Here is a 24,623-nt window from a genome sequence, read left to right on the forward strand (position 1 = left end):
TTGCAAATCAGATTGGAATGTGAATCTCACCCTGGCTGTGACTGGAATCACCTGGGGGTTTTGAAAACCCACTGATGTTTAGGCCTCCTGCCGACCAGTTAAACCAGAATGTCTGTGGGTGGGGCCTGGGCTTCCCAGGGCTGAGAACCACTTACGTTGGATGACCTTTAAGATTCTTTCCAGGGACTTCCCTGGTGGTGCAGTGATTAAGAATCCGCCTGCTAATGCAGGGGACATAGGTTCGAGCCCTGGTCTGGGAAGATCCCACATGCCACAGAGCAACTAGGCCTGTGTGCCACAACTACTGAGCCTGTGCTCTAGAGCCTGCGAGCCACAACTAGTGAGCCTGCGTGCCCCAGCTACTGGAAACAGCGTGCCTAGAGCCAATGCTCCGCAACAAAGAGAAGCCACCACAATGAGAAGCCTGTGCACTGCAACGAAGAGTAGCCCCCGCTCACCGCAACTAGAGAAAGCCTGCATGGAGCCGCGAAGACCCAACGCAGCCAAAAATAAATAAATTTATTAAAAAAAAAAAAATAAAGATTCTTTCCAGCTTTCTAGTTCCACAGTGCAAGGAAGGTATGCTGCCATCAGGTGGCAGTAACAGGCCACAGCTCCATGATCTAATTGACAAGTTTTGGTCTGAAGAGATAAGTGCACTTTTCTTCAGTTTTATACCCAAACGAAATCCCTTGTTGAACATACAAATGTAATAATAACTGATAAAGATGTTAAAGTTTTAAGGGCCACTTCTAAAAGCAATTAGCCAATGTGGTATACTTTGATATCTTTCTCACAAATGGTTAGCTAACCTTTATCATGGAACTAAGGGTCTGGAGCCAAGAATCTCTTCTGTGTTTGGATTTTAGTTATTAGACTTGGTGACCATTGAAATATCCAGTTGTCCTTATGTCATTACTATGATTTTTCCTTAAAGCTCAGCTTTGCCCTGCACAGGGAGCGTTGGGCCAAGTTTGACCATCTCTGCTCAAACATCTTCTATTTGGTCTTGTCTACGTAGCAGAAATAGAAGCGTGAGAGCCATTTTATTTAGTCCCTGGTGGATTTTCCCTATCTGCATGGAGGTATGTTCTCAGAGAGTTACTTTTAGGACCTAGTAGCTCTGCACAGTGGGAATGGCTAGCTGCAAATGGGAATAGATAGCTGGAAAAACTTTAGGGCATGGAGTTTGGGGTCTATGTACTGGGTTGAGTCCATCACTTACTGGCTATGTGGTCTTGGGCAAGTCATTGAAAGCTCAGAGCCTCAGTTTGCTTGTCTCTAAAATGGGGATTCTCAGAACTACATTGTAGGTTGTTGTGGAATTAAAGAGAAAGTAAACACACTTTTACAATAAAACTACTCAACAAACTAGAAATAGAAGAGAACTTCCCCAACCCGATAAAGAGTATCTATGAAAAAGAATACAGTTAACATCATACTTGTGGTACAAGAATGAATTCTTTCCCTTTCATATCAGGAACAAGACAAGGATGCCTGTTCTTGCCACTTCTATTCAACATTATACTGGAGGTTTTGGCCAGAGCAATCAGTCAAGAAAAAGAAATAAATGACATCGAGATTAAAAGGAAAAAGTGAAACTATATCTGTTTGTAGATTACATGATCTTGTATATAGTAAATCCTAAGAATCCACTAAAAACTATCAGAACTAATAAATGAATTCAGCAGGATTTCAGGGTACAAGGTCAGAGCAAAAGCCCATAAAATATTTTAATTTCTTTCAGAATCAGAATTAAAAAAACCTTTTAGGTGAAGAAAAATTTTAATATATAATGTTAATATATTAATCTTTAACCAATGCATTTGTAAAATTCAATTTTTTTAAATTAATTTATTTTTTTTTGCGGTACGCAGGCCTCTCACTGTTGTGGCCTCTCCCGTTGCGGAGCACAGGCTCCGGACGCACAGGCTCAGTGGCCATGGCTCATGGACCCAGCCGCTCTGCGGCATGTGGGATCTTCCCGGACTGGGGCACGAACCCGTGTCCCCTGCATCGGCAGGCGGACTCTCAACCACTGCGCCACCAGGGAAGCCCCCTAAAATACAATTTTTAATTTAATTTGTCTTTATTGAGGAAGAGACTCCAAAGGCAAAAGAGCCTAGGGTCCACAAAAGTCTTAATGGGGCCCTGGCTGCTGGTCTGAATTTAGCCATTAAAATTTTCCCTCTCTAGCTCTGAGAAAACAATATAACATAAAGAAAGTTTAAGATGATGCATTCAAAATCCATCCATTCTTAGCACACTACCTATTCCCATTTTAAAAAATCCTCTTCTGGTTCTTGGCTGTCAGCAAACATCTCTTTATAATCTCGGTACCATTGACTCACTGTGTGGTCCTGGCTGATCACTCAGTGGCCCTGAGCCTTTTCTATAAAGGAAGGAGAGGGTCCTACATCTCAGTATAGAGCCTGGGGAGGAAGCAAGCATGATGGAATCACAGGAGCGGCATCCATCCACCTGTGGCCTCATGATTCTTTGGAAGGGGTGACATATATAAGAGAGGAATCCACTCCTTAACTCAGCACTTGAGACCCTTCGTGATCTGGCCCCAGCCTTCCTTCTCAGCCTCATCTCTCACCACTCCCTGATATCTGCCTTTGCATTTGTATGGGGCTGGAAGGAGGTTCAGGAGCCCAAACGGGCTTCAAGGGACCTTCTTAGAGGAAAACTTAGGAAGCTTCAAGCAGACACAAGAATTGAGAATGCTGGAATCTTCCAGATTCTTTTCATCCCCAACCTACATTGACTCCATTTGGACTCAAAGCCTATCTCCTTGTTGGGCTTATCAGTGAAATCTATCTCTTGCTGCTATGCTCAGTAGTAAAACCCTTGAACTAGGAAGTTGCAAGCTCACCCTAAAGGTGAGGGAATCTAGTGTCTCAGGGACCAGTGAGGTCTAAGGTCTAGGGGTAAAGCAACAGGGTGTGGTGGGGACTGTGGCAAAGTATAGAGCACGTGTCCCATCTGAGAAAGGACCTTAAGGCTAGGTCACATCTTGCTCTCACTGTGTCCTTGATGGCCAGCATAGGGCCTGGCATCAAGGAGGCTGGGAGGAAAGACTGAAGAGTTGAAGTTTCTTATAGGCATAAGGTTTGGGTGGAAGGCATTCGTTTGTTCATTCATTCATTTACTCATTCGTATACCCCTTCAATAAATATTTATTGAGCACTCTCTATGTACCAGGCAGTGTTCTAGGTGCTAGGGGTCCAGCGGGAAGAGAGATGGGGAGAGTCAGGGAAAAGGTGTTTGGAATATTAAATAGACTAGTTAGTTACCTTCCTGAGAAGGTAAAACTTGGGGAAAGTGATAAAGGAGAGGAAGGGCAAACCATTCAGCTATCTGGGGGAGGGATGCTCCAGGGAGAAGTAACAGCACGTGCAAAGGTCCTGAGGCAGGAATGTGGCTGGCACATTTAAGGATCAGCAAGGAGGCCAGTGTGCCTGGAGTGGAGTGAGCAAGGGGCAAGCCAGTAGGAAGTAAGGTCAGGGAGGTGTTGGGGGCACAGATCACACAGGGCCTTATAGGCCATGGTAAGGACTTAGGTTCTGACTCTGAGTGAATTGAGAACCGTGGGAAAGTTCTGAGAGGAGACGTAATCCATCTTAGGTTATAACAGGACCCTTCTGGTGACTGTGTGGATAAGGGCAGAAACAGGGAGACCCATGCAGAGGCTACTGCGGTAATCCAGGAGGAGATGATGGGGCTGGGACCAGAGGAGGTGGTGAAAAGTAGTTGGATTCTAAGTATATTGGGAAGCTGGACCTGCAGATCAGATGGGGAGGTGTGAGAGAAAGAGAGAAACAAAGGATGATATCAAGGTTCTGGCCTGAGCATCTGGGAGGATGGAGGTACCATTTTCTGAGCTGGGGATGAATTGAAGATGTGGTACCTGCCTTCACGGGGCTTCCACTTCCAGCTTGTGAACCATCCGAGAATCACACACAAAATGATAAGAGTTATAAGGTGACTAGCTGCCACCTAGGAGAAGGCCATGGTGCCATGAGAGCTTCTAATAGGGAGGAAGTGTGTTCCCAGTCGGGGGGTGGGGGAAGGGAACACGAAGAGTATAGGAGCTGAGAGGAGGGGAGGGGAGGAGGGGTGGGGGGGGTGTGGATGGAGAGGCCGGTGGAGGCCAGTCCTGGATCCATGTGAAAGAATTTGGGCTTTATTTTGGGATAAAGTGTTTTGAGCAGGAGTGTGCGTACTTGCGTGTGTGCATCTGATGTAATCAGAGCTGTGTGGTTTGAAAATATCCCTCCAGCTGCAGTGTGGAGAGTGGATCCGACAGAAGCCAGAGTGGAGGTCCAGGGAGCCCAGTGACAGCTTCTGCCCTCGTCCTGCTGGGCCTGGACGGGGTGGAGTCCATGGAAAGGGCAGGAGGGCTTTGAGGAGGTGGGAGTGACAGGGCTGGATGGATTGGACTGGGAGGTGACGGAAGGAGGCATCATGGGGACTTGTGGCTTCGCCATCCACATTCCTCAGGACGTTGGCTTTCTGGGAATTAGGGTTTAGAGAAAGATGCTGCTCAGGTTAGAGATGTTTGGGCCCTGCTACCCCCAGATCCGTACAGGGCTCGTGGGAGGGGGAGAGGCAGAAGCCTGAAGCTCTCACTTCCTTTCATATTCTGAAAACCTTTCTTTCTTTCTTTTTTTTCAAAGGTGAAAAATGCCGCAGCTTCATTGACCTGGCCCCAGCATCAGAGAAAGGTAAGTGTGGCCCCAGCTCAGGTGTGCCAACCTTGCCCTCTCCAGGGACACTTCCCGAAGCCCTGATCCTGTCCTTCAGCATCCCTGGGTGATGGTGCCCCGGGGGCCAGAATCCTGTTGCAAAGCTCTGAGTTCCTTGAGCGGTTAGTGCAGGGGGAGAGGCAGGTGGAGGGACGTCATCTTGCCCTCCCCGCCCCCAAGTGAGATGGTTCTGAGAGCCATTACACTTCCCTTACTTCCAGTGCGTGCTGGAACTTTGGGGGAGGTAGGCTGGGCGTGCGGAAGTTGGGATCAGGCAAGACCAGTGTTGGCATTGCTTCCGAGTGTAGGATTTGACCTTGGGGGAGGGATCCAGACGTTCTGTCTGTGTCGTCTCACAGGTGTGGGGAGGTCCAGCCTGATCGGGCACTGCCATTCAGGAAGGACCCATTGGTGTGCAGGGCTTGACAGCAGAGATTCTGAGCCCAGTGATGCCCAGATATGATAGGATGGGGCTGCAGCTCGTGTAGGGGGCAGAGCCGTCAGAATTAGGTTTAGCTGCAAGTAATGGCGGCCCCAAGTAACTGGCTTCAGTGGAGAAATGTATTGATTCCTTTTAAAAGTTTCAAATCTAGAGTGGCTCTGCTTCATGCGGTCTTCAGGATCCAGGGGCCTCTCCATCATCCCTGTGGCCTTTGTCCTCATGAACTAACAGGATGGCTAGAGCTACAGCCGTCACATCTGCACTCCAGGCAACAGGGTAGAGGAAGGGCAAAGAAGAAAGGGCAAAGGTTGCATGTCAACAGTAAGGTTCCCAGAAGTTGCCCCATGACATGGGCTTATATCCCCTTGGCCAGAACTTGATCACAGCTGCAAGGGAGGCTGGGAAATGAGGTCTTTATCCTGGCAACCATGTGCTCAGCTGAAAGGCAGGGGTTTTATCATTATGAAAGAACAGGAGAATGGATACTGGGGGATGCGCTGCCACAGGAGCGTAGGGCACGGCCACCTCCCTACTTCCCTACCCTGCCACCAAGGAGAACCCTTGCCAAGAGAGAACAGGTGTGCAGGTCTCTTCAGACAGCCTGGAGATTAGGAGAGGGCTCTGGTCCTGGGAGTCGGGGTGGGGAAACTGAGACAAGAGTTCAGTCCTAAACTGTCCCGACATGGGGGGCCTTGGTGGGCCAAGGCTCAGGGGAAATTCTTACATCCAGTATGTGCGGTCACCCACGCCCCCTGCTGGTGGGGCTGAGTTTGCAGTTTCCCTGCAGTGTCAGGAGGTTCAAGGGCCTGAAATGCCCCGTCTCTGACCCCTCCAGGGTGTTGGGAGAGGCGGGACAGGCAAGGGGGCTGCGTGTCTTTGAGGCTGGTGACGTTCCTGTCTCACAGACGCTGTCCCCTTGAAGAGCTCCATCCAAGTGGCAGCTGGTGAGACTGAGGGGCATGTGACAGGGAGCCCATAGTGCTCTCGGGTCCAGGAAGAGGCTGGGCTCCCCCTCTGAGCAAGCTTTTTGCAGTGGGGACTACCTCCTCTGTTTCCTCTGCTTCCCAGTGACGATGCCCTGTTTCGTGGCTACTTGTGGCCATCCCTGAAGTTTCGAGCTGAGCAACTCGGGCCACAGCTTCCAAACTGAGTTCTTCAGAAAATACTATAGCTGCTAATAAATGGCTGATATTTACTGAGCAGGTACAATGTGTCAGGCACTGGGCCAAGCACTTTAAATGTATCAACTGAGAAACCTCCCCACAACCTTGCTAAGAAGGGGCTGACATTCTCACCCACTTGACAGATGAGAAAACTGAACCTTAGAGACATTAAGCCACTCACCTCTCACATCTCATAAGGAGCAGAGCCCGTGCTCCATACCCCTCTGTTGTACTGCATCTGAGAAGCCAGTACCTGTAGGCAACCTCTACAATGCTCATCCCATAATCCCCAAGGCCTTGGAGTTCCTGGGTCACCTCTGCTCCAAATCTGGCTTCCGGGAAGCTGGGCCTGTGTGTGCATATGTAAATGTGTGTGCATGTCTGGTTGAGGGCGAGGATATGCATGCATGGGCAGGTGCTTCTCTGAGAGTGTGCACATGGGTCTCGTGTGTGTGCCTGCATGCACACTTGTGGGTGAGTGTGGGCACGGAGGCATGTACACATGTGTGGACGTATGAGCATGTGGATGTGTGCACATGCGTGTGTGTGTCCACATACAGTGTGGACTGTATGGTGGCTTATTCCTGCCTCGTGTATGAGGACCGAGGCCCCAGATGGGTTGTATCTTTGTGTTTTACTGGCCTCGTGATTTTACTTTCAGGGCTTGGTGGCCACGCCGAAGACCTTCTGGCTGTACATATAAAAATGTTTATAAGAAGCCTGAGTGGGCTGGCTTTGCAGACCAGTTTTCATGGGCTCACTGCCTCTCAAGCACTTAGGCTCACCTTTGGGGCTGGCGGGGTTTGGTCAGGCAGCTCTGTTTCCTGTTCCTGAACCTCCCGGCCCAGTCCTCCCAGGGGCACCTGCAGGAGCCTAGTGTCCCCAGACCCCTCCATGTGCTCGCCGAGTCCTCTCCACGCTGTCTGTTTCACAGATGAGGACCCCAGGCTGCAGAGAGAGGGGGACTGGTTCAGGGTCACACAGGGAGTCCGGGCCGATATTGGAGCCCAGATATGTTCTCTCCCAAAGAACACTCTTCTCCCACATTCTGGCTGCACCCACTCCCGCTGTGACTTCCTTCCTGCTCTGCAAAATCTGATCATAATAATTAGTATTAGGTGACACTAACACAAACTGGCTTTCATGCTGTGCTTACCACGTGCCAGGTGCTGTTCTGAGAACTTTATACCTGGTGGCTCATTTAATCCCCATTTTACAGATGAGGAGACTGAGGCCTAGAGAGTTAATTGACTTGCCCAAAGCCACACAGTTAAGTTGCTGGGACTTAAAACTGAGCTGTCTGGCTCTTAAATGCCTGGTTCTTCTGCTGAAAAGCTAGGCCTTCCGAGCCTCTCTCTCTCTCTCTGTGTGTGTGTGTTTGTGAGTGAGTAATTGAGGCCCTTCTGAAATGGGCCCCGTCTTTGCCATTTTCTCCAATACCCTCTGTCCTTTCCTCCCTACCCTCTCCCCTGGCAAAATGCGTGTCTGTCATCAGTGTTTTCACCATGGCATATTTTTGTTAGTTCTCCTGATCATTCTAGCTTTGTGCTTCACGTGGGAAATATCTTTTCATTTTAAACTAGCTTAAGCCACAACCATTTTTCATCTGGATTCCTGCCACAGTCTCTCAACTGGTTATGTCCTTCCATTTTTGACCCCTGCTTCACTGGTGGCCAGAATGATCCTGTTAAAGCATCAATCATCTCACGTGGCTCCCTGTTTAAAACCCTCCCTTGGCTCCCATCTCATTCAGAGTAAAATTCAGTGTCCTCATCTTGGCCTGTAAGGTCTGGGGGATCTGGCCCTGTACATCCGGGATCTCATCTCCTGTAATCTCCCCTCCCTCACCAAACTTCAGGTCTCGAAAATCTTTACTGTTCCTTGAGTCAGCCAAGCTAGTGTGTGCCTTGGCACTTGCTGTTTCCTGCTCCTGGAACACTGTTCTCTCAGCTCCCTGCACAGCTGGTCCCTTCTCATCACTCAAACGTCACATCTTCAGGGCAGCCTTCCTTGAACATCCTTAGAGCAGCCCTTCCTCCTGCCAAGTCCTTCTCCACTCTCTTCAATGCTTAGTTGTCTTTACATCACATAAGAAATGTACTCAGTGCTTCTTTGATTAACAGTGGTCTCCCCTAAAAGAATGTCAGCTCCATGAGGGCAGGGATTTTTGTCTTGTTTGTGACTCACTGTATCCCCAGGGCCCAAAGCAATGCCTGGCAGTGTTGAATTAATGAAAAATGAACATTGATTTTTAACTGTATACACTCTTGTTATAGAAATTATAACAATTTTTAAATGTGTAAATGAGAAATGAAAGTCTCTTATAAGCCCGCCCTTAGATATTCACTGGTAATGGTTTGGTTTATTAGTCCCTGAAGAAAGTTAGAAGGATGAAAGATAGATAGATAGGTAGATAGATAAATACACACACATACGTATATACACATATATACTTATACACCTGTATAAAATCATAGATTGCTTTTTATATCAATACATAGAACTCACTTATCTTTTGGAACAGCTGTATAATAGCCCATCACATAGAAACAATTTATTTAACCAAGCCCTATCACTGGACATTCAGATTATGTCCCCAGTACACTTTGAGAATCTTGTATCACAGCTGAGTAATAGTAACGTGTACACATATCTTTCTCCCTCACGAGAATGGGGCCCTCCGAGCAGTGGTTTCTTATTTACCTCTGGGTCTCCAGGGCCCAGCCCAGCACTGGAGCCCTACTGGAAGAGCAGAGTAATAAATTCTCTGACAGAGATCTGCCCAGCAGGACATGAGAGGCAGAGAAGGAGGAATGAATCAAGGACGCTTGAGCAGTTTGTGAAGATGAAATGTGCAAATGCAGATAAACAGCAACGTCTGTGTATTGTGAACTTGTTACTGAAAATGCAGAGGAAAAGCTTCTTCTGCTTCGTAATCTTCCTCTTCAAGCTTTCCCTTGTCTCTCCAAATCGCAACCTCTTATCCCCTGGGGCCAGATTCTCCTACCAAATAATTGTGACCAACTGGATACTTTTCAAACCTAGTGTATTGGTCAGCAATAGTCACTATAATGCTGTGTAACAAGCCATCCCCAAACTCAGTGGCACTCGGCATGTATTTTTTTGCTTGCATGTCTGTGGGTTGACTTAGGTTTAGCTGATGTAGGCTGTCTTGGTTCCAGGCTGCAGACTGGGCTCAAGTCCGCTCCCTGTGTATTCTTTTGGGGGGCCAAAGAGAGGGGACAGAAATGCAAGGTGGCTAACTGCACAAGTACATTAAAAAAAAAAAATTATTCCTTTTTTTTTTTTTGGCTGCACTGTGCAGCATGCAGGATCTTAGTACCCCGACCGGGGATTGCACCCATGACCCCTGCCATGGAAGCGTGGAGTCTTAATCACTGGACTGCCGGGGGAGTCCCATGCACAAGCACATTTAAAACCTTTGCTTACATTCTATCTGCTAACACCCTGTTGGCTAAAGCAGGTCATGAGGTTGCATCCAACATCAATGGGGCAAGAAATACACGACCACGACCGACCCACGTGGAGGGTGGAGTGGGGATGAGTAGTTGCTGAGTGATAGTCTAATCTGCCGCACCTGGGCCTGACCACAGGCCTTAAGGATGATTGACAGCTGGCTGTGCTGGAACTGGCCCAGCTGGGTTTCTGGGTGTATGTGCTTAATTTGCTTCTCAGGGTCTCCTCTGGTCATTGTCATCCCGAAGTGACTTATTTATTTTTCCGAAAGTAACCAGAATATTTGAGGGAGGTAATTCATTCCTTCCCCAAACAATCCATTGAGCAACCTCTGCATGCCAGTCATCTGCACACATGCCTTCCAATTCAACACATATTCCCTGAGCACCTACTTTAATCCAAGTTCTGGGCTAGGTATGGGGGGCAATGCAAGGACGAATGAGGTGAAGGTCCCTGCCCTACAGGAGTGGGAGAGAGCTATGGAAATGGTTATCAGGCACCGTGGGAGGGCTCCAGCCGAGGAACAAGGAGGCCACCCTCCAGTGCAAAAGGCTAGGGACATGATGGCTGCCACCTCCGATCCTGCTGTGGGGCAGGGGTGGGGGGCGTCCATGAGGATTTTTGGGTTTTCTGCCCTTTGCTGTATTAACCGGACCCCCCAGTAACGATCTGTCCCATGTCATTTGTCAAGGTGCGGTATGGGGAAAATTCCCAGTTCCTAAATCCCAGGTTGGAGCTTCCCCTCACAGGTGGATGGGTTCTCACTGTGAATGAATGAGGGAAGGAAGGAAGGAGGGAAGGAATTGAGCTCGTCCTGATTCATATTTGCCACCAAGGCTGTACTGGTAAATCGCTGTGATTCCTCAATGCCCATCAACACACACCGTGGAGTACTGTACAGTCTCCAGCTTCTCTCAGCGGTACGGATGTTGGGCAAACGGAGCCAGATTCAAAAGAACACACAGTATGTGATTCCATTTGTATAAAACTGGAAATCAGGCAAAACGGATCTGTGCCGTCAGAAGTCAGGACAGGGGTCACCCTTGAAGAGCGAGTGTGACTGAAAGGGAGCCAGTGGAGGGCTCTGGCGACGTTAGGTTTCTTAAGCCGGGTGCTAGTTACACGATGTGTTCAGTTTATGAAAGTTCATCAAGCTGTACGTTTGTGATCAATGCCCTTTTCTGTATATGTGATACTTCCATAAAAAGTAAAACAAAATTTTTCGCACTGAATTCTAAATTATCTTTCTAAACTGGAAATCCAGCTCCATCAGCCTCCTGCTTAAAGGCCTTTCCTGGCTCCTAAACATACACCATGTAACACGGCATTCGTGGCCCTTCGTGATCTAGTGTGTGTCCTCCTTTTCCACTCCACCTCCTGTAATCCCTCATGTGGACCTTGTGCTCCAGCCCCGCCTCCTTACTTTCACACATTTCCCCCCAAACTCTCCATCATATGTCATGCCTCTGTGCCTTTGCATATTCTCTTCCCTCTGCCTGACCTACCTTTACCACCTCTTGTTTGCCATGAAAACTTCTATTTATCCTTCAAAGCCCAGTTAAGACATGACCTCTTCTGAGAAGGCACCTCGGACCCCAGAAGTACCCACGGTGACTGGTCCTATTATCACACTGCCTTGAGATGGTCTCCTCCACCAGACTGGACACTCCCTGAGGACAGGCACTGGATCTTGTCTTTCCAGTGGTTCCTGTGCCCCAGATGGGGTTGGCACACAACAAGAATTTAATAAAGTTTTGTTGAATGAAGGAAAGAAGGAAGGAAGGAACAGGGGCCATGTTATAGATACTGGGTGTCCCATTTGGGTTTGGAAATCTGCATCCCGACTCTGGAAGCCATGGTCTCCTCTGTCCCACCTGGGCTGAGCTGTGTTTTAAGCCATCCCGGCTCCCTGCCCCTCTTTCCCAGGGAGCTGGGATTTTGGGCAATTCTTGTGAAACAATCTCCTAAGCTTGTAGGTTTCATTTGTTTAATATTTCAGGGATATGCAACAATGTGGTGGCTCCGTGGCCACAATCCCTAGTCTTGCGTGAGTCATTTCTCAACTGAGCTCCTATGATAGTCTCTTGTTGGTTCCCTCAACCTCTCTGTTCTCCGTCTGAAATCGATTTACAATTCTGCTGCTCAATTTATTTAGTGCATTTTATTGATTTATGTTATAGAACTGAAAGGTGCATAGATCAGAACATGCCGACCAGGGAAGGGAGAGGGGAGCCAGCTTCCACAGTTGCCCAGACTCTGACATCGAACTGCAAGCAGGTCAGCCTGCTGGCTGCAGCCTGAACACACCGAGTCACTGGTGCATCCTTGTGCCTGTGCATTAATCCTGGGTGATCTTTTCTCCCTGGCTGCTTGGGGGACTCACTGTCACCTTCACCTGCCAACCCAAAGGTCCTGCCTCTGCGAAGTCCTCTCTGGCCCCCAGGCTGAGTTAGTTATGCCCGCTCTGGGCTCCCAAGTCACCGAGTACACGCCTGTGGTCCAGGGCCTGACAAAAAGGGAACTCTGATTCTTTCATCCCAACAAGACAGACAATTCAGGACACAAAAAGGCAAGAGACTGGCCCGAGTGGTCCACACATCCATTTTTCCCTCTCACCTGCCATTCCCAGACAACACTGAGCTAGTTTTTGCAGCCCTCTGACCGTGGGTGGGAACCATCGTTTGTCTGAAAGGCCCTGGTCCTTCTGTGGAGGCAGCAGAGCTCTGGAATCCTCCTGCAGAAGGAGATCATTTCCTGGCCATTCTCAATAAACTCACAACACAGGCCACCTCACCTGGAGCCATTTCATTCTTGGAAGCAGGGCAGGCTGCAGCCTTGTTTTCTGGGAAGGGCTGCAGGGACCTTTGTCCACCTTCCCTCCACCTTCCCAGGGCAGGCTAGTGGGCAGCATCCCTCGGTGCCAGGCTGTGTGCCAGGAGCTGGGTCAGTGAGGAGAACGCCTCACAGCTTCCGATCTTGAGGAGCCTTCTAGTGGGGGAGACACACAAGGAGGTGGAGTCACATCTGTGAATCAGGGACCCATGGGGGTGCCCAGAGGCCTGTGGAAGGAAAGATGGCAGTATAGGAAGGCTGTGTGGAGGGTTCCATGTGGGGAGGGTCCTGAAGGATGAGTGGCATTCCTTCTACTGCATAAGGGGCACGGCGGTGGGGGGGTGTCATTCCTGGTAGAATGAATGACGTGTAAAGACGTGAGACCCAGTATCCTTGTGCCAGGCACGTGACAGATGTGCAGTAGACACTTGCTGAATGATTGAAGAGTGGAAGGAAGGTGTAGCCCCGAGAGGTTAAGTGCCTTGCTCAAAGTCACACAGCAAATTTAGGTTAGAGTCAGCCTCACCTGCCAGGATCCTGAGGGCTTTTAATCAGCATCCCGCCTACCCTGCCAACACCACCCATCCTTTCTCATCTCACCCTTCTTTCCCACCCATTCCTCCAGCCTCATTTTCTCTAGCATCACACATGGTCCTCCCACCTCCCTCATTCTGAAGTGCTGGTTCTGCCACTTTCGTTCTGAAATTCTGGATTCCTCTAATTACGTGCTCTTATTAAAAGTGATTAAACCCCCGTGCCGGTGGAGGACTGCTCCCGGAGATCACAACATCCAATAATTGCTTTAGTTGCTCTAATTCCAATTATTCAAGATTATCTTTCCAGGTAATTAGGTGTCTGGGTAGTCTCGCCTGTTCGCTCTCTCAGAGAGTGTCATATTAACCCCAAACGGTGACCAGCTTTCATGTTTCATAATTGGAAACAGTTTCTCCATGGTGAGAAGACTCCGTTAAGTGTAAACAGTGGTAATTAACATTTCGAAATGACTCTTCGGTCTTATCATACTTTGGTTTGAGAAATTACCTCGGATGCTTAAATCCAGCTCTTTGCCCCTCCGAGCAGAGGTTTCAGCAGCATTGGGGAAATAGGGCTTTTGCTGAACTGCACGGGGGTGGAGGCATTTGAAGGATGGCTCCTTTGCACATTCTAGGAAAGTCTTTGCATGGACTGGTTTCCTTCTGGATCTCTGCCTGGATGGGAGGCCTTGGGATGGAATTTGCCATAAGACCCTTCCATTTGGCCCAGGCTTTGCATTCACACAGGACCTTCACTTTAGACAAATGATGAGTCCTTCAAATGAAGTTATACCATCAAGGCCACCAGGTACAGTTGTGTAGGTTACCCACTGTGCAACTCTGGGGGTCATGATTCATCTACGTGAGTGGCATTGGGTTGGGCAGTGCACATCCTGTACGACTGTAGGCAGGGGCTGGGGATACACAGACTGGGTTAAAAGAAGACAACATTCAACATACAGGTCTATACCTGCACCTCATTGCTGAACCGCACTGCCTGTGATGAGCAGGGAATTTATAACCCGATTTTGTCATGTTTCTTTTTTAATTGATATAATTTCATTTATATAATATACAAAGAGTGAAAGGCACAGAGTTTACATGTACAGTTCAGTGAGTTTCAAGAAATGCATACATCCATGTAGCCCACATCCTTGCCAAGATGTAGAACCAGGGCCAGCTTCGTGGGCACGTGACCTTATAGTCGCATAGGGTTCCGTGCACAGAAGGACTCTCCATTTGGTTTAATGCTATACTGTAACTGTCTTGAAATTCTTTTTTTTTTTGAGTTTCTGAAGCAGGGTTTATTTATATATTTATTTTTTGGCTAGGCCACATAGCTTGCAGGATCTTAGTTCCCTGACCAGGGATCAAACCCACACCCTCAGCAGTGAAAGAGTGGAGTCCTAACCACTGGACCACCAGGGAATTCCCCCTGAAGCAGGGTTTAAATAGACTTTATTGTTACAAGGGAGGCCCTACTGAGCAGCGCCTTCTAAATGGATACATGTGGTCCCAGGATGGCAACATGGAGAAATGAAGGGGTCATGATTGCAGAAGAGGTCACTGTAACTGAAGGACAGGATCCTGGGGAGGCCGGCCAGGAATGCAGCAGACATGATCAGGACAGGCCGGGGTGGCCAGGTCGCAGGCTGAGGGAGAGGACAGCTACTGTCTCTCCCGCTTCTTGTAGTTCTGCGGGTGTGACAGGACCCAGCCCGACGGCAGGAGAAACACAGGAAGCAGGAGGTGAGCCCAATGGCGATATCCATGGTTCCGAGCTGCTCCCGCGGCGGCTTGGAATGGATCTGGGCCCGCGGCACGGGGAGCCGCCGGGCCGGGCCTGTCAGGGCCCTCAGCAGCAGTGGAGTCAGCACAGACATGACCGCACAGAGTAGACTGCAGGTAGCAGGCAGCCGGAACCCAAGGTCGCGAAATCAAAATCTGTCTTGAAATTCTTAATATTTTTTTCAACAAGAGGCCCTGAATTTTCTTTTTTTTTTTTTAAATTAAATTAATTAATTAATTTGGCTGCGTTGGGTCTTCGTTGCAGTGTGCTGGCTTTCTCTAGTTGCGGCGAGCGGGGGCTACTCTTTGTTGCGGTGCGTGGGCTTCTCATTGCGGTGGCTTCTCTTGTTGCGGAGCATGGGCTCTAGGCACGTGGGCTTCAGTAGTTGTGGCACGTGGGCTCAGTAGTTGTAGCTCGGGGGCTCTAGAGCGCAGGCTCAGTAGTTGTGGTGCACGGGCTTAGTTGCTCCGCGGCATGTGGGATTTTCCCGGAGCAGGGCTCGAACCCGTGTCCCCTGCATGGGCGGGCAGATTCTTAACCACTGTGCCACCAGGGAAGTCCCCTGAATTTTCATTTTGCACTGCCTTCCCGATTTGGGCTGTATACTGCACCCCCATATTATTATTCACTTACTATTTCTCTTTACGTTGATTCACTTACAAAGTCGAATTATTTTCTCCCCATCCTGAGCAATGAGATCTGTCAATTCACGGTTTTAGTGTGCCATGTTATTTTTTTCCGAGGTGCTTTAAAATAAATAATAATAATACCAAAAACTTATTTCTGTTTTGCCAATGTGTCAGACACAGCTGATTCCCCCAACAACTCAGTGAGTTTGTGCTGTCGTTAAACTATGTGATGGGTGGGGAAACTGAGGCCCAGAGAAGTTAAGTTAACTTGCCCAAGGCCATATGGGTTGCGGTGGTGGTGCTGGGTTGGAACCTGGGCAGGTGGGCTGCAGAGTCCTTGTGCTTTACCATTCCACTTGCTGCCTTGATGCGAGCTATTAAAATAGAAAAAGAATCCCCGCGACTAGGGAAGGACTAAAATCTAATGAAAGGAAGGGACGAGGTAAGTGTTGTCTGGGTGGGGCTGGGAGGGAGAAAGGGCCGTCATACCACATGGGATGACACTTGTCATCCTCCAAAGCCCTTATGACTCATGCATCTAATGCTGCTTCCTTCTTGTTATGCTTCTAGTTCCAAGACAGGAGTCTAACCATCACACATGGGCTGTCAGGTGGCAAGGCCTCAGAGAGCTGGTCTCACCTGCTCCATTTTGCAGATAAGAAAACTGAGGCCCTGAGATAAAACTCTTCGTGGCTGCCATGGCCTGAGTACAGGTAGACCTTAGAGATATTGCGGGGTCAGTTCCAGGCCACCGCAATGAAGCAAATATCGCAATAAAGCAAGTCACACCAATTGTTTGGTTTCCCAGTGCATAGAAGAGTTATGTTTACACAATACTGTAGTCTATTAAGTGTGCAACAGCGTTATGTCTAAAATACAATGTGCATACCTTAATTAAAAATACTTTATTGCTAAAATATGCTAACCATCGTCTGACAATGCAAGATTGCCACAAATCTTCAATTTGTAAAAGCAGTTATCTTCAAAATGCAATAACAAGGTGTGCCTGTATAATGAGTGTACAAGTGGCATACCAATCCCTAAGAAGTGGAGTCCCCACTCTGGGGCAGCCTCCCCCAGCCCAGCCCTGGCAATTCTTGGAACACTTATTGAGCACCTGCTACATACCAGTCCCTTTCAGGCATATTATCCCATTTAATCTTCTCAACAGCCCACAAAGTGGGTTTACTGTTATCCCCCTTTTCAGATCAGGAAGCTGAGGCTCAGGCTAAGACACTTGCTCCCGGTCCAGGGAGGAGCAGAGCTTGGATTTAATCACAGAGCTGAGTGCAGTGTTAATGCAGAGCATGGGCTCTGGATTCAAATTGTGACTCTACCTCATTAGCTGTGGGACCTCAGGCATGCTTCTCATCCTCTTTATGGCTCACTTTCTTCATCTGAAAGATGGGGTAAATAGCATCCACTTTGTGGAATTCTTCCGGGAGTCAAATGGAATAATCCACGCGAGGGGTTAGCACAGGGTCTGTCTCAATCAACACTAGCTTGAATGAATATTCCAGCATATTTCCGCCATCTCCTCCGTTCGGCCCGACCAGCTGGAAAGCTAACTTGGCAAGAACTCAAATTTGAGTTTACTTCTACTCAACTAACCTTCATTGACTCATGCACAGAATTCCATTCCCTGCTAAATACTTTCACATCTTTTGGTTCATTTAATTCTGTTGACAGCTCTTTGAGGAGGTGCTGTTATCTCTGGTTTACACCCAAGGAAACAGACTCAGAGAAGTTGAGCTACTTGCCTGAGGTCACACAGCAAAGCAATGTATCCCATCAGTCACGTGCTATTTCTGCCACACCTCACAGGTCTTTCCACCCTGCCTGGGGCCTCCTGGCCCCTCTTCCACTCCTTGGGCCCAGGAAGTTCTTTGGTTGGCTTTGCTGTGTGTTCTGACCCAGCCAGGTGGCCCCATTGGCTCACAGCTGTCAGGGCCTGCGTGGAGCAGAGGGAGGTGGCAGCTAAGGGGACCCATGGCTGCTGCTGCTCCTGGCACCCTCTGCTCCTCACGCACCACATCTGCTGGCTCCCGCAGACTCGTCATTTGCAACCATCTGCCGGGCTCCCTGGAGGCGCTAAGTCTGTGATGTGACACAGAATCTCCCAAACCCACTGCCTTCAGCCTGTGTGCAGAGCAGAGAGACCTTATCTATATCTTGAACCCACTAGGAACGATGGACTTAAGTTAGAGGCCCTTTCAGGCCCTGGAGGGCTGAAGCCCCTGCGCTGGTTTGCTACCCAGGAATTTGCTCCTGCAGACCTGGTGCCGTTTCTGGAGCCAGCCTGACTCCCACGGGTTCTGCTTCGCTTAGGCTTTCCCCTGAAATTTCATTTTGAGTTTAAAAAGTCCTGTGTCTCTTGGCAGGGATGCCCTGGTCCCCTGCTTGTCCACAGAATCTCTGGCCTCATGGGCTTCTGGTATTCAGCGTGTGTTTTGCCAAAGGCAGAGAAAGGCCCGGTGTGTGTGTGTGTGTGTGTATGCGCACTTGTTCCGGAGACACAAGGAAGGAAAGTGGTTTCTCCGAAGCTGGTGTCTGTCTGTTAGTCTCATCACACACCCCTCTTCCCTGGCCCATCTCTGGTGGTGAGGGCAGAAGCTGTTGGTTTTATTCATTAGTTAAAATTTTTTTTGATTGGGGGGTACCAGCTTTTTTGAGATATAATTCACTTACCATTTGTTTGTCCCCTTAAAGTTCAGTGGTTTTTAGTGTATTCACAGAGTTATGCAATCATCACCACTATGAATTATAGAATATTTTCATCACCCTGGAAAGAAACACTGTTTCCTTTAGCCATCATCCCTCAATCCACCAGACCCCACAGACTCACACAACCAACGATCTCCTTTCTGTCATTGTAGATTTGTCAATTCTGGACATATATGAACAGAATCATATAATATGAGGATTTTTGTGCCTGACTTCTTTTACTTAGCATAATGTGTTTTTTTTTTTTTTTTGCGGTACATGGGCCTCTCACTGTTGTGGCCTCTCCCGTTGCGGAGCACAGGCTCCGGACGCACAGGCTCAGCGGCCATGGCTCGTGGGCCCAGCCGCTCCATGGCATGTGGGATCTTCCCAGACCGGAGCACGAACCTGTGTCCCCTGCATCGGCAGGCGGACTCTCAACCACTGCGCCACCAGGGAAGCCCTTAGCATAATGTTTTAAATGTTCATTCATACTGTAGCATGTGTCAGTACTTCATTTCTTTTTATTGCCAAATAATATTTCATTGTGTAGAGATTTATTTATCAACGCTTTTTAAAATTGGGAAATACAGCACGATTCCAAAAAGTACATAAAATATATAGCTTAACAAATAGTTGAAAGCAAAAACTTTATTACCACTGAGGTCAAAGAAGATCATTGCCAGCATGCCATGTGCCCCTTCCTGAGCACTACCAGCTCCTGTCCCCAGAGGAGAGTAGTCACTGCCTTGCTTAGCTGTACCTCAGGGTTGGCAAAGCATGGCCCGCTACTTGTTTTTTTTGTTCGTTTGTTTTTGCGGTACGCGGGCCTCTCACTGCTGTGACCTCTCCCGTTGCGGAGCACAGGCTCCGGACGCGCAGGCTCAGCGGCCATGGCTCACGGGCCCAGCCGCTCCGCGGCATGTGGGATCCTCCCAGACCGGGGCACGAACCCGTGTCCCCTGCATCGGTAGGTGGACTCTCAACCACTGCGCCACCAGGGAAGCCCCCGCTACTTGTTTTTGTAACTAAAGTTTTACTGGAACACAGCTACGCTCATTCCCTTATGTATATCCCTGGCTGCTTCCATGTTATAATGGCAGAGTTGAGCGGTTATGGCAGAGATGGTATGGCCTGAAAAACATAAGATATTTCCTCCCTGGCTCTTTACAGAAAAGGTTAGCTGACCCTGCTTCATAGTTTACCATCAAGTATGCAAACTTAAACACAATAGATTTGCTTGTTTTTGAACTTTCCACATAAATGTGATCAAATGATGAACCTTTTTTGTGTCTGGCTTCTTTTGCTTTAACTTATGTTGATCATTATTGTAGTCCATTCGGGCTGCTAAAAACAACAGAAATTTATTTCTCACAATTTTGGAGGCTGGAAGTCCAAGACCAAGGCATCGCCAGATTCAGTGTCTGGTGGGAACCTGTTCCTTGGTTCACACATGCCCGTCTTCTTGCTGTGTTCTCACAGGGCAGAAGGGGTGAGGGAGCTCTTTGGGGTCTCTTTTTATAAGTTATTAATCCCTTTCATGAGGGGTCCACCTTCATGATCTAATCACCCCCAAATGCCCCACCTCCAAGTACCATCACATTGGGAGTTAGAATTTCAACATATGAATCTGTGTGTGTGTAGGGGACACAGACATTCAGTCTATAGCAATCACGTAGCTGTAGTTTGTTCATTTTTATTGCTGTGTAATATTCCATTGTGTGACTCTAAGACCTTCTGCTTGTTCGTTTTACTCTTAGTGGGTATTTGGGACATTTTCAGTTTTTATTATGAATAATGCTGTTAGTTCAAGTGTGGTCCCCAGACCAGCAGTATCAGCATCACCTGGGAAGCCTGTTAGAACTGTAAATTCTCAAGCCCCACCCCAGACCTCCTGAACAAGAAACTTCGGGTCGGGGCTGGCAGTCTGTGTTTAACAAGCCCCTAGGGTGATTCTAATGCATCCTCCAGTTTGAGAATCCCTGCTGTAGTGTTTACCTAGACATAGAATTACTGGGCCAACTCTGTATATCTTTAATTTTACTAGTCGTCTTGTTTTCCAAAGCCGGCGTACCAATTTATACTCCCACACACGTGGTATGAGAATTCCCATTGTTCTGTTCTCGACAATGATTAGCTTTATCAGATTTTTAAAATTTGCCAAATGGATGGATGAGAAGTGGTATCTTATTGTGGTTTTCAATTTGCATTTCCTTGGTTATCAGAGGGGTTGAGCATCTCCTCATGTTTATTTGGGTTTTCTCTTGCGTGAAGTGCCTGTTCACATCTTTTGTCTATTAGATTGTTTGTCTTTTACTTATTGCTTTATAAGGTTTTTTTTTTTTACATATTATAACCCTTTGTTGCTTATAGGTATTACCCCTTTTGTCACTCTGTGGGCTTGCCTTTTCACAGATGTCTTTTGATGAATATAAATTCTTAATTTTGAAAATTGTGGTAAGACACCCATAGCATAAAATTGACCATTTTAACTGTACAGTTCAGTGGCAGTAAGTACATTCACGTTGTTATGCAACCATCACCACCATCCATCTCCATGCCGTTTTTATCCTCCCAAACTGAAACTCGGTATCCATTAAACACTAATTCCCATTCCCGCCTCCCAGTCATCATTCTCCTTCTTGTCTCTATGAATAAGACTGCTCAAGGTACCTCATATAAGTGGGATATGCAATATTTGTCCTTCTGTGCCTGTCTTATTTCACTTAGCATAATGTCTTTGAGGTTCATCTATGTACCTCACTGTGGATGTGTCAGAAACAAAATGTTTTGGTGTGGTCTGGTATATATATATATAAAAAAAAATATATATATATATATTTTATATATATATATATAAATAAAAAAATAAAAAATAAATATATATATATAAATAAAATATATATATATATATATAAATATATATATATATATATATATATTTTTTTTGTGGTATGCGGGCCTCTCACTGTTGTGGCCTCTCCCGCTGCGGAGCACAGGCTCCGGACGCGCAGGCTCAGCAGCCATGGCTCACGGGCCCAGCCGCTCCACGGCATGTGGGATCTTCCCGGACCGGGGCACGAACCCGCGTCCCCTGCCTCGGCAGGCAGACTCTCAACCACTGCGCCACCAAGGAAGCCTATATACTATATTTTGTTTATCCATCGGTTGATGGACGTTTGGATTGTTTGTACCTTTTGGCTATTGTGAATAATACTGCTGTGAACATTGGTGTACTAACGTCCATTCAGATCCCTGCTTTCACTTCTTCCACCCAGAAATGGAATTGCTGGATCATATGGTAATTCTATGTTTAATTTTTTGAGGAACCACCATACTGTTTTCCATAACAGCCGTACCATTTTACATTCACAATGCACAAGGGTTCCAATTTCTCTCCGTCCTCACCAATGCTTGTTATTTTCTGTTTTCATAACAGCCGTCCTAATGGATGTGAGGTGGTCTCTCACTGTGGTTTTGATTTGACTGGTGATGTTGAGCATCTTCTTGTGCTTTGGGGCCATTTGTGTATCTCCTTTGGAGAATGTCTATCCAGGTCCTTTGCCCATTTATGAATTGGGTTGTTTGGTTTTTGTTGTTGAGCTGTAGGAGTTCTGTATATATTCTGAATATCATTCTTTATCAGATATATGCTATGCAAGTATTTTCTCCCATTTTGTGGGTTGCATTTTCATTCTGTTGATAGTGTCCTCTGATGCACAAAAGCTTTCAAGTTTGATGAAGTCCAGTTTATTTGCTTTTTCTTTTGTTGTCTGTGTTTTTGTAACCAAGAGATTATTGCCAAATGCAACGTCATGAAGTTTCCCCGTTTCCTTCTAAGAGCATGAACACACACGCACAACTTATTCATCCATCCATCCATCCATCCATCCATCCAATAATTTTGATTCTCCAGCTGCATGCACATCCTTCTGGCCTCATGAAAAATACTCCAAGGCTGTCCCGGGCCCATTTGTCTGGAAAACCTTTGCAAACATTCATTTGTTCCTGCGCTGTACTGGGTGCAGGAGAACTCTTCAGTCTTGCTACTCTCCTTGTCTTCCTTGGGAGATCGGGTGATTTCTGCTTTAAGATTTCCTAGTCTGTTATTCTCTCCCTGGCAGGATGGTGTGTGCATGTGTGCGTGTGCATGCACGCGTGCGCGTTGGCAGAGGGTGCAGGGGCCCCCTTCAGTGACCCACTCCAGCATCTGTGCTTTCTTGCTTCCCTTGAATTAGCAACACCAGCTGCTGTAACAAAGAAACCTCCAAATCTTAGTCGCCTTCCGTGATAAGGGTTGGTTTTCCCATCACGGGAGTTCCTGTGCAGGTGACCCCATGGCCGACCCCCTTCCTTATGCTCATCCAGAGCTCCAGGCTCCTTCCCCTGCAGGCTTTGGAGTCTTCTCCATCCAGCCAGAAGTTGGGGAAAGAGGATGGTGTGGGAGGTCCCTATGGGCCGGGCTGGGCTGGGAAGTGGCTGCTTTCATTTCCGCCCACATTCCTTTGGCTGGAACTCAGTCTCATGGCTGTACTCAACTACAAAGGCTATAGGGAAATGTAGCTTATTTGTGTGCCCACGAGGAAAAGGAAATGGGCTTTGGTGACACATGGAAGTCTCTGCCATACCCTCTGTCTTCCCTTTCTCTGTCCCCCAGGCCAGGGGAGCTTTATTAAGTGTGGGATGTCGGGGGGAGAAGGGGCAGGAGAGGGGAGGTAGCCCAGACCTTCTTCTCTTTTTCTAAATACAATATTTACAGTAAAAGTTGTGGCTTTTAAACTTAAAAGTCCAAGCTTTTGCAGCTCAGAAGCCTTGCTCTTGTGTCCTGAGACCTGGCCCTGCTTTCCCCTGGACCCCCTCCCCTGCAGCAGTGGATACAGGTGGGGAAGGACAAGGGGTTCAGGAAGGCTGTGGGAAACCTTACCTAATGTCTCGAAAAATTATCCTGCTACTGTTAACTCAAGAATCCAGTTGTGTGTCTGCCACCCTTTAGTTTGCAGATACTAGTTTCTTGCACGTTTTAAAAATCAAAACGTCCATTACCTGCTTTCAGGTTCTTGATTCCTCACTGGTTCCGCAGGATTCCCCCCTGCACAGCAACAAAGGGCCACCAATCCCAGGTGCGGGTCCCTGCACCCTGGACTGTGTTTATTTGCTTTGGAGGCTGATTCAGAAAGCGCAGAACTTCACTTCCCTTTGGACTTCGGCTCTACCTTGAAAGTGCTCACTCTGCCCTTTTCACTTTAACTGATGCTCTTTCGTGCCACAGAAGTCAGAAATAAAGCAGAATTGTGGCGTTCCGATCGCTTCCTGTCATGCTTTGACATCCGACTGTTGGCCCTGAGCAGCCTGTTTGTTCCTGCCCAGTTGTTCTTGTTCTGAACAGAACTGCAGAGCTCATTTTTGCTCTCACCATCAGATTTCACCAGCTCAGTCCCTGGTGGTGGGCGCCTGCCCATCCCGACAGGATCCTGACACCCTGCCTACAGGGCCTTCGAGATTTCCTTCCCCATTAGGGCGTCTGCTCCCATCCCTGCTGGACTCCAGCCCGTGTCGAGGCATGTTTGCCTCGATGGAAGCCTTTGGGGAGCATAAAGTTTGGACTCTTGGAAGGTCAGTGGTCATCCTGCATGGCCCTATGCTCTCTCAGGAGACCATCTCCCTTGTTGACGGGGGATCTGAAATGGGCAGTCTACCTCTAGATCATTCTCCTAGTGAGACAGACCCAGGCAATCGCTCAGTGCTCCCAAAATCCTTGGCACCATTGTTGGACCGGGGACTGGTGGGAGGTTCTAGAAAAGAAGGAAGATTGGCTGCAAGAGCCAGAGGCCTGCTCAGACCAGCTTAACTACAAAGGCGGTTTTGACAGGACAACCCCACAAAGTCCGGATGAGAAGTATTTAAAGACCAAAGCTTAGGATATGAGAAAGGGACTGACCAGGAGTCTTACCTCTCTTCCTCTTCACATCTGTTTCTTTTCTTGTGGCCTCTCCTGCGTGATGACCGTAGCCCTATAGTAGTCTACTGACCTTCCATCTGTTAACTAAATCTCTAGGTCCCATTTTCAAATACTTGAGGACAGAGAATCTGATTGGTCCAGCTTGGAGCTGGGAACAACTCAGACTGGATGAGCTGAAGCAGGGGGCGGGATCACCCAGCACGCCCCAGGGCTGTGGTCAGTTTCATTAAGAAGGTTGTGTGGTCAGGGAGGAGATGGTTGGCAGGGCTGCTGTGGCGGGGGGATGGGGAATGAACCAGTTTGGTTTAGGAGAAAGAGGAGGACTTTCTCCTCTTTCTGAGGCTG

The 24,623-nt window shown here is 48.0% G+C and overlaps 1 protein-coding gene and 1 pseudogene across 2 annotated transcripts in view; one reads left to right on the top strand and one right to left on the bottom strand.

Moving 5' to 3' along the window:
• Nucleotides 1-24,623, top strand: part of GSG1L (GSG1 like) — a 220,404-nt gene that overhangs the window by 76,961 nt on the left and 118,820 nt on the right. For both annotated transcript variants that reach the window (XM_022588444.2, XM_089895986.1), the window contains exon 2: nucleotides 4,683-4,730. In XM_022588444.2, coding sequence (XP_022444152.1) covers nucleotides 4,683-4,730 — 48 coding nt within the window. The remainder of the gene's footprint in view (nucleotides 1-4,682; nucleotides 4,731-24,623) is intronic.
• On the bottom strand, nucleotides 14,810-15,081 carry LOC111182209 (cytochrome c oxidase subunit 8A, mitochondrial pseudogene; annotated as a pseudogene).

Source organism: Delphinapterus leucas, chromosome 15 (genome assembly GCF_059928025.1).
Source record: "Delphinapterus leucas isolate spDelLeu-1000000601 "Yukka" chromosome 15, BTC_Dleu_Yukka2, whole genome shotgun sequence".
Classification (NCBI taxonomy): Eukaryota; Metazoa; Chordata; class Mammalia; order Artiodactyla; family Monodontidae; genus Delphinapterus; species Delphinapterus leucas.